The 15,026-nt window shown below is 35.9% G+C and overlaps 1 protein-coding gene across 1 annotated transcript in view; it reads left to right on the top strand.

The window, feature by feature from the left end:
• The window catches only part of LOC132130664 (gamma-aminobutyric acid receptor subunit alpha-3-like), a 149,049-nt gene that overhangs the window by 102,218 nt on the left and 31,805 nt on the right, over positions 1-15,026 (top strand). Inside the window, exon 7 of the mRNA XM_059542441.1 lies at positions 5,388-5,540. Coding sequence (XP_059398424.1) covers positions 5,388-5,540 — 153 coding nt within the window. The remainder of the gene's footprint in view (positions 1-5,387; positions 5,541-15,026) is intronic.

Below are 15,026 nucleotides of genomic sequence, written 5' to 3' on the forward strand. Positions count from 1 at the left end.
TATGGTTTTTACAGTCACTGATAAAACAAGTCAGGTCAAATTAATTACATAGTGTATGCAATACAGATTGTGTCAAAGCAGCTTTACAGTGTACAGTAAAAACGTGTCGATAAGACACATAGAAAGAAGATACTAGAAAATAGTCAGTTTATCAGTTAAAGTCAGTTCATTGTTGATTCAGTGATGTCCAGTTCCGTTCCGTTATCTTCCAATAGTGTCTGTGTAAGTCAAGTCAACAATGTTGCCAGACATTGTGTCCCTAAGCATGCCAAACTCAACAGTGGCAAGGATCCAAAACTCCATAAGTGACAGATATGGAGAGAAAAAAAATGGGATAAACTATGTTCAGTTGGGGTGCCAGTTCTTCTCTGACCAGACAATACCAGCATGTCCATATCGGACACTAGTCCATATCAATATTTGATTCATTGTACAGCCCTACTTTAGATTTATTCATTCAAAAATAGCCAAATTCCATGATGTTCTGCTTTATACAGCAAGTTCCATTTTTGACTCAATTCCGCGATTAGATCCGTGTTGCTTTGCAAACACATAAGGGGTGAATTTATGAATGAAAGTTCTGACACAAAACGGAGTTGTTACGTATCCGCATGCTTTTTTAAGTGGGTATTCGGAAATCCTTGGCCTTTTCTAGTGGGTATACGGCGTATACCTGTGTAACACGTAGACTACACCTCTTAGCAGATGCGTTTTCATGCGAGTTTAGGTTCAACACTAGGCCATAGTTTTGCTTAAGGTAGAATGATAAGGCTAATTATATATGCATGCCAATTTCTAAAACAAACAAATAAATATGGGAGGTTATGACTAGATTATATCTGACAGCAGTTATCAATTAGACTATGTTGAAAGGGAAGAGATAGGTCTACTCTGTGCCAAGTGTTTCTTAGCAGACGCGTTTTCATGTGACTAGTTTAGGTTTGACACTACATAGTTTTGCTTCAGGTAGAATGATAAGGCTAATTATATATGCATGCCACTTTCTGAAACAACCTTACACAGTTTTGATAACGTTAATAATGAACATAATGTTAACGAAGCCTACCTGTGATGAAATGCCGACTGCACACATACACATGATTAGTCTTGGGATTCAACAACTTCCCTTGATCATCATCACACCTTATTGCTTGTAGCCATTTTGTCCTCCTTTTCCGTTCTGTATGTTTATTAGGAAGGATGTAGAACTTCAATTTATAATTTGTTAGTTTATTGGTGGTACAGAAAACGACACAGCAACTCTTTGGCATGATTGTCCCGTGTATTTCAATTGGTGCCAAGGCAATGTTTTCACCCACGGGCTAAATTCACATCACGTGACGGGGTGTTCCTGGGGTTCCCAGACCAACTCTCTGGAAGGTTTTTGTTTTGTTTTTTTTGTTTTTTTTTATATGAATGTTTATATGGTTCACCCTCTTTACCATATACAAGGTTTCACATCTAGATAACACTGCTGATAACAGCAAAATCATCTTTCAGACCTAAGCTATCAAGTAAATAATGTTACTGTTACTTTCACAAATTCCTATAAAAACAAATGTAAAAAATAATAATAATAACATTAGCTCACATGTATTGTAAGCTTCTACCTCACATAAGCCTATAAGGTTTGACCCTCTTAGTAAAATCGACTACCTCAGAAGTTGCATATGCTAACAATAACCAAAGAACCAAAGAATAAATAAATATAAAAATAATTATACAATGTATATATATATAAATATATATATATATATATATATATATATATATATATATATATATATATATATATATACAGTACAGACCAAAAGTTTGGACACACCTTCTCATTCAAAGAGTTTTCTTTATTTTCATGACTATGAAAATTGTAGATTCACACTGAAGGCATCAAAACTATGAATTAACACGTGAAATTATATATGGAATTATATACATAACAAAAAAGTGTGAAACAACTGAAAATATGTCATATTGTAGGTTCTTCAAAGTAGCCACCTTTTGCTTTGATTACTGCTTTGCACACTCTTGGCATTCTCTTGATGAGCTTCAAGAGGTAGTCACCTGAAATGGTCTTCCAACAGTCTTGAAGGAGTTCCCCGAGAGATGCTTAGAATATTTCAGCCCCATAATGTAGAGAATCCCAGGACCACTACACCCCCCCCCCCCCACCACCACCACCATCCCACTATAAAGACATGTTTTAAAACCTGTTTGTATGCCAGAGACACCTACTTTACTGTCCCCTCTCAGCTGAAATTGAAAAGACAAATTCTCCAGTGTTTGTTTTTAAAGCACCAGAAGCTTGTGTTTATTTTTCATTTTGTCATTTTAATTGTCCTCTGCTCTGCTTCCCAGTGCCGGGAGAGAATGCTACCTCTGTTGAAAATTGCTTTTCCCACAGCGATTAGAATTTCAACCTCAGGTCTTGTTAAAGGAATATTTTATACACCAAAAAATTCTGTCATCAGAATAATATACTTTACAAAATGCCAGGGGTTTTCTTTTTTAGAATGAGAACTGATAATGAAAATTGCCAACCTTGTCTCATAAAAATAAATACCTCTGTGTTCTTTTTGAGCAACACCATTTTTACATACCTTACTACATGCTGTTTCAAAGAGAAATATCCACTGAGTGGGGCTAAAACATGACTTCAATAACCTGTCACTTATTTATTATGTTGATATAGGTGCATATTGCTATGTTTGTATTATGTTGCTTCAGGTACGTATTGCGGTGGTTAAGATTTCAAATATGCGGAGGCTTTCTAAAAGTTAAAGGGGTCATATGATCTGATTTCGAGTTTTTCTTTCTCTTTGGAGTGTTACAAGCTCTTGGTGCATGAAGAAGTTCTGTAAAGTTGGAAAGACTAAAGTCTCAAAACCAAAGAGATATTCTTTATAAAAGTTAAGACTCTGCCACGCCCCCCTAAAACGGCTCATTTAAACACGCCCCCACGTCTACGTCACTATGTGGAAATATCTGCGTAATGCCGCCCAAATGTTCACACAAAGAAATAATGTGCTGTTTCAGTAACCGCAGTTAGGTTGAAGCAGCCATGTCAGGGAGATGCTGTGTTTCTAGACGAAAGCAAAAGCACTTTATTTGGCCTTCCAAAAGTAGATGCATTTAGGAATCTTTAAGATTACTTACAACAGAACAGCAACAATTGGAAAGGGGCATTACTTTTCCGACGAGTGCTTGCGGTGTTCGGCCAATCACAATGCATAGGGTCAGTTGGCCAATCAGAGCAGACTGTGCTTGTCAGAGGTGGGGCATAGAGGACCTACAATAATGTACAGTATTTGGAATATTATGTGTTTTTTTTTTGAACATTAAAGCATGTCAGTATATTCTGTTACACCAAATACACAAAATAATGATCTTTAAACAGCATCATATGACCCCTTTAATGCTCTATCATGTTGGAAATATTCCCTACAACAGTACTTCCCAAACCTGTCCTGGAGGACCCCCTGCCCTTCACCTTTTGTATGCCTCCCTTATCTAACACACCTGATTCCACTCATCAGCTCGTTAGTAGAGACTGCAACAATTAAATTGGGTGTGTCTGATTAAGGAGACATACAAACTTTGCAGGGCAGGGGGTCCTCCAGGACAGATCTGGGAAGCACTTCCCTACACCAAACCCAACCCTAAACCTACCCAATAGTGTTAGCAAATGCAAAACTAATATAAAAACACATTTGTTAATGCAGACGTGCCATTTCAGCTTCCTCATATGCAATTTTGAAATGTTCTGACAACCTGTGGTTATACAGGATTGGAACCGGAGCTCCTCACCTCTCAAGTACATCTCTATACTCCGTGAGCTACCGAACAAACCTACCATCTATGAAAACCAATAGATATGAAGCTGGATATGTTCAATGCTAATTTTCAAAAGCATCAGTATTCTAAATCTCCCAGAATATCAGTATTGTTTTGATATAATAACATGATATTCTTCAAGTAATTGTGCAAAAATGATGCGTTATTAATTGAAACTCTGTAAATTGGTGTGAAAAGGAAAAAAGGCGTCAGAGTTTTACTGCTTCTAGTGCTTATTTATTTTTGAAACAGCAGTAATATGTACTTATTGGTATGTATTTCAGGTCTCGCTAAAAAGTGCCCCCCATGTATGTTTATGCCATGAGACCAGGTAGAAAATTGCACATTGCCTAACTTGGTGTGCATCAGTTTCAATGACAGTAAAACCCAAAGGCATTGGTCCTCAAGTGTCTTGTAACTGAATTTGAATATGTTTGTTGTTTTTGGCTTTGTTACACAATTTAAAAATTTGTATAACAAAAATCCAAACTTTTCATAGTCTGCCATTCTTTCAAACCCAGATCTCATGTTTTCATTCCAGTCGGACATGTAATTTTAAACAATGATTATATGGGGGGAAAAATTATATAATTGCAATATGTAATGAAAGCATTTAATTAGAGCTGCCCACATTAACGCGATTCATTTTACAATCCTTAATGTAATGCAATTAAAGCAAAATTGCTGAAGCATCATTTCTAACCCAATTTTGCTTCTCTGTTTGCTATCAGTTAGTTTTTAAGCCGCTAAACTCCAGGAAAGTTTTCAGTCAAATGATTCAATAAGCAAATGCATTCAGACAGCACTATTATATATATATATATATATATATATATATATATATATATATATATATATATATAATTAGTCATTAATCACAGAAAAGGGTGTAATTGTAACTCATACACAGACACTTTGAACCTTGTGATTATCATGAGGTGACAAAATTGTTTATATGTAACAAGAATTTATTATATCTGGTTATTCATTCCAGAAGTTGAACATCTCAGTAGTGTCTTCCACACAGCAATGAGAATAAATGGAGAGAAAATATAGACATTTGCAGAAGTCTCCTACTTCTGATATGTAATAGTCCAGCCACTGAGTAATAAGATTTCCTTTCTTTTTATTTTTGTGCAAATGTTCAAAATTTTGATCAAACATTATATGACTTCAGCAGTGCAAATTGGCCATCCAACCACCAATTTGAAAGACATAATTGCAGCTCCTCAAGCTCTATCAGACTTCCATAGAGAACTAAATGGTAGGGCTTTCAGATTGAGCGATTGTCTCTCACCTCCTTCCTGCTGTTAAGGTCAGAACATCCAATCTGCCCTAACCATGCTAGGAAAGCACTTGAATCCAACTCAGTCGTTGGTGCTGTGATATACAAGAACCAATCAGTTAAACATCCTCCCCAACACGAGACCCCCACCTCCTATATCTCAGTTACATGATCATCCATAAATACAATTCTGAATATTTTAGTCTAATTGTTGTCTCATCAATAATTCATATCTCTTATGGTCTTTCTCTTCTCTTTTCTTATATAGGAGAATATGTGGTGATGACAACATATTTCCATTTGAAAAGGAAAATTGGCTATTTCGTGATCCAGACGTATCTCCCCTGCATAATGACCGTCATTCTGTCTCAGGTCTCCTTCTGGCTGAACCGGGAGTCCGTTCCAGCACGTACCGTCTTCGGTGAGCCTTTCTTCTGTTTGTTTACTAATGCACAGATGTGCTCTGCGAGTAATCCAACAAATAATACGTCCAACGTAGAGCTGCTGTTTACATTATGATCTACATCAAAACATGCTGTGCATTATATTTGTACAGATGCTTTTGTCTTTATCTACCATTATGACACAACAGGAAGCATTCAGTAAACAAGTTTAGTAATAGTAATAATAGTAGTAAAAAGTTTGTCTTCTTTTTGATAGTTTACCAGATCGGGAAAGTCCTAAACCTGGATAGTGATGGATTCTGTTTTGAAATCAGCCACAGCCACTGATACTTTTATTGATACTTTATTGATAGAGTACAACAGCACTTCACTGTTCTAAATATTAGACTAAACCACAGCAAAAGGTATCATATTTCACATCACATTATTTTTCAATTTATATTGGCAGTCATTTTTAAAGAGAGGCACAGAAATGGAAAATGCTACAGATGGATTCTCAGTGTAGGGCATGCTGGATGGTCTGTGGATGGTCATGCTCCTTGGCCACCAGAATTTGCCACCTCCTTCCCCTCACAAGGCATAATCCAAAAATACAATTAGCAACCCTCAAGTACCATCACAAATAAGACTACATTTATAGAATGCATTGAGTCTGTAACAATAAAAGTAGATGTGAACAAATTTAAGAAAGTCTGTGAGATTAAAACCTCTTAGCCTGCACCCCGACGCCCTCATCCTGAAAGCCTCTTAACTTGCACGTGTCAGTGTTTATGAATAGATTAAATGAAACGGGACAAATTTAATCTTGACAAAGTATGTATCATTATAAAGATCTACGCCTCAAGCATCGACGATAGATCACTGTTTTTCAATGGAAAGCTTATAAAGACTGTATTTGCTACATTTGTGTAAGCAGTACACATAAAAAAACATGAACATTAGAAACGCTGTACATACCAGATCCGTCGTAATAAAGAGTCATAAACACATCTACAGCTGTAAATCCCGGTTTAGTTAGAAAGATAAGGGTCCACTGAACGACATCTCATGGAGCACGTTTAGTCCAACGAAGCAATAACGTTGTAATATGGATCATGATTCCTTTGTTTACGTTTCAGTTCTTCAGCGACAGAACTGTTTGTGTCCATTATGGAATAACTCACGGTCAGAAACTGCATCTTGGTAGTAAAAAAAACGGCATGGTTTTGCAGCGTACAGTGTCACAAACAGAATGAGATGACCCACCGGAAAAAAGAATGAATAAAAGATAGGCGAAAGATAGTATATTTGAATTTTGGCGCTCCCTCGTGACGCGCTCTGACGCACCTGTCAGCTGATGGAGGCGGAACTTAGAGGGATCGCCTTTTCCTTTGTTTGTTTTATTTTTCGAGAGTGTGTTTTATTTTGAATGTAAATGTATTTGTATTATTACCATCTGTTTGAGTGCAAATCAGCCCAAATCAGCTCGCTATTACTGTATGATCACGGCTATCAAAGTGAACGCGTCAATATGAATAGAGAGAGTGGATTATTTACTTTATGGCGCATTTGTGGTATTACCATCTGTATAAGTGGCCATCAGCACATCAGCACTTATTTGCATCATAATTCATTGTAAATACTGCATTTCTAGCAATCTCAGGATGTTCTGTAATTAACAAACAAAGTAAAATCATTTTTTATTTTTCTTATTATTCTTATTTTTCTAACTCAAATTATTCTTATTGTATTTTCTAGTGCTCAAATTAATCACTTATATGATGTCTAAGTTTCTGTCTAGTGTTTTATAACTGAAAAAAAAAACTATGCAGTGGTATGTTTACTGACTAAATAGTTTGTAGAAGCCTTCAATACTATTGGGAAATATATTTTCTTATATTTGGGGCATGGGGGGTCTAGACATAGTCTCATTTTTCATGATATCTTATTCAGATTTGAAATAGAAACTCATGAGACATGTGACTTTCAACCCATTCCTTTTCTAGATTGCTCCAGGACTCATTTCATGTATTTTTATATCAAATAAAAAAATATTTAAGTGTGTTAAAAAAAAATTCAAAGCACCTCAGTGTCTATAACTTGTAATATTTTTGAGCATTATCAAATCTGGTTGATAAAAAGTAAAACCCAAGGGGTCTTCTTTCCAAAAGACACCAAAATTATGTTTGTAACACACTGAAGTAGGAAACTGTTACAATTATAAGATAGCACTTTTAGCTGTGAGTCCCATAATTGGGGGTGCTGGCTAACAGGTTTTAACCAAGTTCAGGAAATCTCTGGTGTGGTTCTGGTTTACCTCGCTGCAAATGGATAAGTTCAACTGCTGGATCCATAGTAGGCTAAGTCAAAAAACGGCAAGAGGTCAAACACAATAAACAATACAGACAATCACAGAGTTCTGGGCTGAGACAAACAGAGAAATCCAGAATAACAGGCAGGATATCAAGAACCAGGAACCAAGACAGAGGAGAACCAGGATACAAGGCTAAGAGCCTGTCCACACAGAGACACGTTTAGTTCTACATGTAAACATTTTGTACAGCTAATCCGTATATTTTGTGAAATAATGATGTCACTGCCCCACGTCTCGACCCTAGTCAGACACTGCTACATCACGTAGCATCAACAACAACAATGGCAGACTACATGCTTGTGTTCGTGCTGAAGAAGCTAATCTAAAATTACTAAAGCAAAAATTTTTGTATACAGCGTGCAAGGTTTATGCACATGCTGTAAGTCTTCTTCTCCAGTTTTAGTGTACCTCTGCGGCAGAATTACAGCACCACATACTGGTCTGGCATGTAAACTACATCATGTTTAGTCAGTTTTAAAGGGATAGTTCACCCAAAAATCTAAATTATGTCATTAATAACTCTCCCTCATGTTGTTCCAAACCCGTGAGACCTCCTTTTATCTTTGGAACACAGTTTAAGATATTTTAGATTTAGTCCGAGAGCTCTCAGTCTCTCCATTGAAACTGTGTGCACGGTATACTGTCCATGTCCAGAAAGGTAAGAAAAACATCATCAAAAGTAGTCCATGTGACATCAGAGGGTCAGTTAGAATTTTTTGAAGCATCGAAAATACATTTTGGTCCAAAAATAGCAAAAACTACGACTTTATTCAGCATTGTCTTCTCTTCCAGGTCTGTTGTGAACAAAGCAGTTTGTGATATCTGGTTCACGAACGAATCATTCGATGTAACCGGATCTTTTTGAACCAGTTCACCAAATCGAACTGATTCATTTTAAACGGTTCGCGTCTCCAATACGCATTAATCCGCAAATGACTTAAACTGTTAGCTTTTTTAATGTGGCTGAACCTTCCTCTGAGTTAAAACAAACCAATATCCCGGAGTAATTCATTTACTCAAACAGTACACTGACTGAACTGCTGTGAAGAGAGAACTGAAGATGAACACCGAGCCGAGCCAGATAACGAACAAAAGATTGACTCGTTCTCGAGTCAAGAACCGGTTGCATCGGTTTGCTGATCGTGTTTGTTGGGTACTGTTGCCATGGTGAATCATAATTTTGGAGCTCCATTGATCATGGCTTTTCATAGTCGTGGTGCAAACGCTAAACTCAGAGTCAACCTAGTCAGATTTGATTGAATTAACTCAAGTGAGCTGTTCTGAACGCGAAAACTCAGAGTTCCCCATCAGAGGGTAAGTCAACTCAGAGTTGGTTGGACCTCCTTAGTGAAATGGGCCCTAGTTCATAAGAGCCTGTGATTATGTTTGTATTTGTGTGATTTGAGTCACCATCATCAGAGTGGACATTTTGCTCCTCAAAGTGGAACATGATGTTTTAGAAAACACGTGTGCTTGCATCTACTAGTTTATTATATGAATGAGGACATTCATAATTGTTTGCAGCTGATGCTCTTAATGTTGAACTGCTGGCAAACTTGCCTACTTTTTGAGAGGCGAAGTAGGGTCAATCATTCGATTTCAGGCTGGGAGGGCAGAACTGAGAGGAGCACAAAACACCAACACACACAGCAGTAAGGGAACTAAAAGGGAACAAAAACAACAATAGTAAGTATATGCAAAATCCATAACAAGCCTAAAACACAACTGCAAATTTTGCACAGCAAAGTGTGTACAAGGCATAAAACAAACCAACAGACAATGAAGCAAGAGAACACAATAAATAGAGAGGAAGCACACAAGGCACAGATTAGAAAAGAAAAATAGGTTAAACATGGACTAGATAATAACTAAACGAGGGGGCATGGTAAAGGGATACAGGGAGAGAGGACAAGGGGAGCACATGGCCAACATAAACAAGACAAACCTTGTGCTCACACACAGAACAAACATAGAAACATTAAATAAACAAGGACAAAACTAACAGAGCTGCCAGGACCCGACAATTCTCACCTGACATCTTCTAGTTTTCTTCCCCGTCTCTCCTTTTCAAAGTACTCCAATGTTTCTACACCTATACTAAAGTTAGTATTTCCCTTCAGTAAATATTGAATAATGCTACTTATGTTCTTGTACTGGCACTTTTCTTTATTCATTGTTGTCTTTTATCTTGTGCTAAATCCATAATTTTCAAGCTAAAACTAATACATGCAGTGTGGCTTTGTGCTCAGGTGTATAGTCATATTTCATCTTCTCCATCCTTTGGGGCCCACCTTCAAAATTATCCTTTGCACACCCACAGCTTTCAAGACTCTTTAGAATTGGCGTTCAGCCCACACAGGCTTAGATATCCACTCACATTTTTATATATCTACCAGTTTTCTGAAACATACATTGCTATTTCGTTTGCTTGTACTTTTTTTTTTTTTTTTTTTTTTACTATTAATCTATTAATTTATATTAAAATAAATAAATAATAAATAACTAAATAAAAAAAACATAAATGTATAAACTTGTTCACTGCTTATTAATGCTATAAAACTACTAAAAGCTTTGGAGTTTTATTAGTTTTAATAAAGTTGACAGTATGTTGTGTCATTTAATAAATCAGAAATCTAGATGAGGTGAAATATATCACGTGCATGAGTTGACTTTCTCTTTATTTGTGCTTATATGTGAAAGTGGAATAACCCAGATAAAATGTATCATTTGATAACAATCATGATCAATAAACGTGGATCATTTTAAGCAAAACCATTTTAATTGACTAAAACTACACTAAAATTCCTAGACTTTAAATACAAATAAATAAACATGATAGGTTGTCTAATTATGGTAAAAACTAAAACTGGTGTTTGCTCTAAATCACATAGACTAAATTAAAAATGTCTGACAAAGTGTTTGGCTTAAAGCTGAAGATGAAGGTTAAAGGGTTAGTTCACCCGAAAATAAAAATCAGCTTACCTTCAAGCTGTTCCAAACCTGTATGAATTTCATGCAGGTTTGGAACAACTTGAGGGTGAGTAAATGATGAGTGAATTTTCATCTTTGGGTGATCTATTCCTTTAAGAAAGACCCTCTGCCTAAATAGGGCAAATCAGATTATCTTAATCAAATGAACATATTCCGAAATAGGAGACTAGTTGTAATTCAGAAGAGAGTTGGCCAAGGTAATTTAGAAGAAACATCTAAGATACAAGGCTGCTAATTTCCTTTTTGTCAAAAGAATTAAAAGATGTGAGTGTGTTGAATTATTCATAATTAGTATCATATCATACATATTTTTATAAAGACAAGTGGGAGATTGTATTGTACTGATTTCCCATAACCCAAGTTGTGTCTATAAATGTGACTAATCAGCAGTCCCACTCTGTGTAAGAATCTCATCATGAACTAGTCGCTGTTCTTCTGTGAAGGATCCCCACCAGACATGCTCTACACTTCGATCAGAAATCAGAAACACTCTATCTTGTGTGACCTTTTCTTCTAGTATACTTCTGCTATTATCATTTGGTCCTGCTTATCTTGCCCAGAGGAGAGATGTTGAAAAGTGTGCAAAGCAGGGCCAAGTGTCTCCCACAAGGTGAATGTGAAGCCTGCCATTGTTTGGAGTACAAAAACATGTCTGGAAGGAGCAATTTAAATGTTTCATCTTAAATTTTATTGTCTTGGTCATGTGGAATCATAAAGACAAAAATAAATAAATAATAATAATAATAATTTTAGCTTGATTCAGAATGACACACAATTTGTTCCTTTCATAAGGGATATTTAGGGGCCAAGCTCTAAAGTTTCTGTAGGCTTCTCAAGGACCAACTATATAGGCTTGGAATAATCTACAAAGAATTATAAAGCTGACAGTGTTTCCATCATTACACGACTTTAAGCTACTTTTAATAAGCTGTGTTTTTTATCCTTTGGTGAATTGTTGTTGTGTTCTTTGATTTGTGTTTTGTATTATGATGTAAACTATGTTATTTATTGCTGCTTTCTTGGCCAGGTCACTCTTGTTAAAGAGATTTTAATCTCAATTTGTTTGTAACCTGGTTAAATAAAGAAATCAATGAATATAATATATATTATAATAATTAATGTAATTAATTAATGTTATCATTATAGTTATTTTCCTTGGTGTGAAAGGGCCTAAAATTATCATGGTTATGTCCATTTGCCGTGTTATAATTCAATACAGTAATTATTGCGACAGGCCTAGTATTCGATTATTTTCACTATTTCTCCTTTAAATTTTGTCCAGTTCTAACCTAAATTAGATTAGATGATTACTTGACTAAGTTGCACAGAAATTACCAAACAGAGTTTTAATATACATATTGTTTGAAAATTATGATGTCGCAAATTTAACAGTGTTTACCAAAATTTTGTTTAGAGGCCATAATTTGAGATGGGTATTTGCATAATTTGGCAATACTTTGATCTATTTGAATTAAACTCGGTTTGCTTCATCAGTCCATCACAGATTTGGGAACAGTGCCACTAACGTTCTGAAAAATTTATATTTTTGCATATGCATTTTGAACAGTTTGTAAAAAAAAAAAAAAAAAAAGCAGCTTCTGTAAAGAAGTTTTAACACAGTGCCACCTAGAGTTTCATATAAGGTTTTTATTTTTTATATTTTTATTTCATTCTTCATTTTAAATTTTTTTTTTACCTTAACATTGTCTACATTTTTGTTTTGCTGGTTTCATTACATTCATTGATTTATGTCAATAATAATAATAATAATAAACTTTATTTTATATAGCGCCTTTAAAAGTAGCATCTCAAAGCACTGTACATGCATATAAAAATATGAGGTTAAAAGATACACACTGTACAGGCCAAAAAGAACTAACCAAACAATACAAAGCCAATATAATATAAGACAAAGTCACATAAAAGCTACCCTAAAAAAAAAGTAAATTTTAAGGGATGATTTAAAAACACTAAGGAATTTGGCTTTCCTAATCTCAGAGGGCAGGGAATTCCACAATTTAGGAGCCAAAGAAGAAAAAGCCTGATCACCCATAATTTTTAGCTGAGTTGTTTGAACAGTAAATAGAACAGCTTCAGGAGAGCATAGAGCAAATGTAGGGGTGTCGGGGGTTAAAAGCCTGTACTTATAAGTGAGCATTAGAATTTTAAAATCAATACGATAACTAACAGGAAGCCAGTACAATTTTTCCAGGATAGGTGTGATGTGCTCCCTTGCACTGGTCCTAGCCAGAATTCTAGCAGCTGAATTTTATACCAACTTTACTTGGGGTAGCTTTAGAAACTCCAGCCAGCAAAGCATTACAATAATCAATATGAGAAAAAAACTAAAGTATTGATTAACTTTTCAGCTACAGAAAAAGTCAACATGGGACGTAATTTGGCAATGTTTCTGAGATGAATAAAAAGATGTTTTGACTGTATTATGAACATTTGGATCAAATGTTAAGTTGGCATCAAATATCACCCCAAAAAGTTTTGTTTTTTGTTTAGTTTGAAACTGTAAACACACTTAAGGTTACGGACTCTGTCAAAACTGATCCCTGGGGAACAGCAGACTGCACCACACCGACCTCAGACCTGCAACCACCCATCACAACAAACTGCTTGCGATCACTTCAATTCAGAATCCGAAACTCCAAAGATAGTCTCTAAACGGGTGATTAAAATAGAGTGATCTATAGTGTCAAAAGCGGCGCTAAGATCAAGAAGAATCATTATAGATAAGCCATTAACAAGCCATTAGTGACCTTAACTAACACTGTTTCCGTGCTGCGGAGTTTATGGAATCTAAATTGAAGTGGCTCAAAAAAAAATCATTGGAGGAAAGATGAGAAAGCAATTGAGAAGTCACAGTTTGTACAAAAAATTTGGCGAGGAATGGAAGATCAGAGATGGGGCAAAAATGATTCAGATTATCAAAGTCTATGTTGTTAGTTTTTGGCACAGGGGTGACAGCAGCAATTTTAAATGGTGCTGGCACAACACAGTTCTCACCACAGTGAGTCATTGATAATTCGCAAAACAACAGGACAAAGGGAATCAAAACATGATTTCAAGAGACAAGATGGTATCGGATCAACTCTGGAAGTCAAAGCTTTCAATTTCAAAACCATATTACAGAGACTGGGAGTCATGAATAGCAAAGTTGGAGAGAGAAATACCAAAAAATGAAGAAATATTTAAGGAAGAGGTAGCAGAAGTATTAGTAATAATGTGGTTAAGTATATTATCAATTTTGGTGCTAAAAAAATCGAGATGGTTTAGGGGTGAGCTGGACCGCAGACTGAACGCAAAAGGGCCAACAAGTGCTACGCATCTCTCGGGGAACTCCTTCAAGACTGTTGGAAGACCATTTCAGGAGACTACCTCTTGAAGCTCATCAAGAGAATGCCAAGAGTGTGCAAAGCAGTAATCAAAGCAAAAGGTGGCTACTTTGAAGAACCTACAATATGACATATTTTCAGTTGTTTCACACTTTTTTGTTATGTATATAATTCTATATATAATTACACATGGGTTAATTCATAGTTTTGATGCCTTCAGTGGGAATCTACAATTTTCATAGTCATGAAAATAAAGAAAACTCTTTGAATGAGAAGGTGTGTCCAAACTTTTGGTCTGTACTGTATATATATATATACAGTATATTTTTTTTCTATGAGGGTAATCATAAACGGTGTTAATGTCAATAACTCTAAGTGAAATAACAGCCCCTGTACTTTGCACTATATAACTTTTATTTTGCGCTACTGTACCACTTCACTGTGGTTAACTTTATTGAGATTTATGTAATGCTATTATGTGCTATGCATTATTGCCATTTCTAGAGAGCTGCTTTTTTAAACAATAACAAAAAAGATCTATTCTATTGTGTACTATGCTATTTAATGAATAGTGTTCTGTGAGGTTCTCTGCTTTGTCTGTGCTGAAAACCACTGTAGTTATGCTTGTAGGCTCCAATCGAGAGGTACTAATGAGGTGTAGCGCAGACCCATATTGATATTCCACAATGTCTGCAGAGGTTATGAAACAGCAAGCAGCTCAGGCTGCTGGCTGGACATTGAATTAATGGAGTGGCCAGTCTGGTAGACAAGCTGTGCTAAATGTGGTGTTTTCTAAGGTGCCTCCGGGTTTTACT

The sequence above is a fragment of the Carassius carassius genome, chromosome 47 (genome assembly GCF_963082965.1).
Source record: "Carassius carassius chromosome 47, fCarCar2.1, whole genome shotgun sequence".
Lineage (NCBI taxonomy): Eukaryota > Metazoa > Chordata > Actinopteri > Cypriniformes > Cyprinidae > Carassius > Carassius carassius.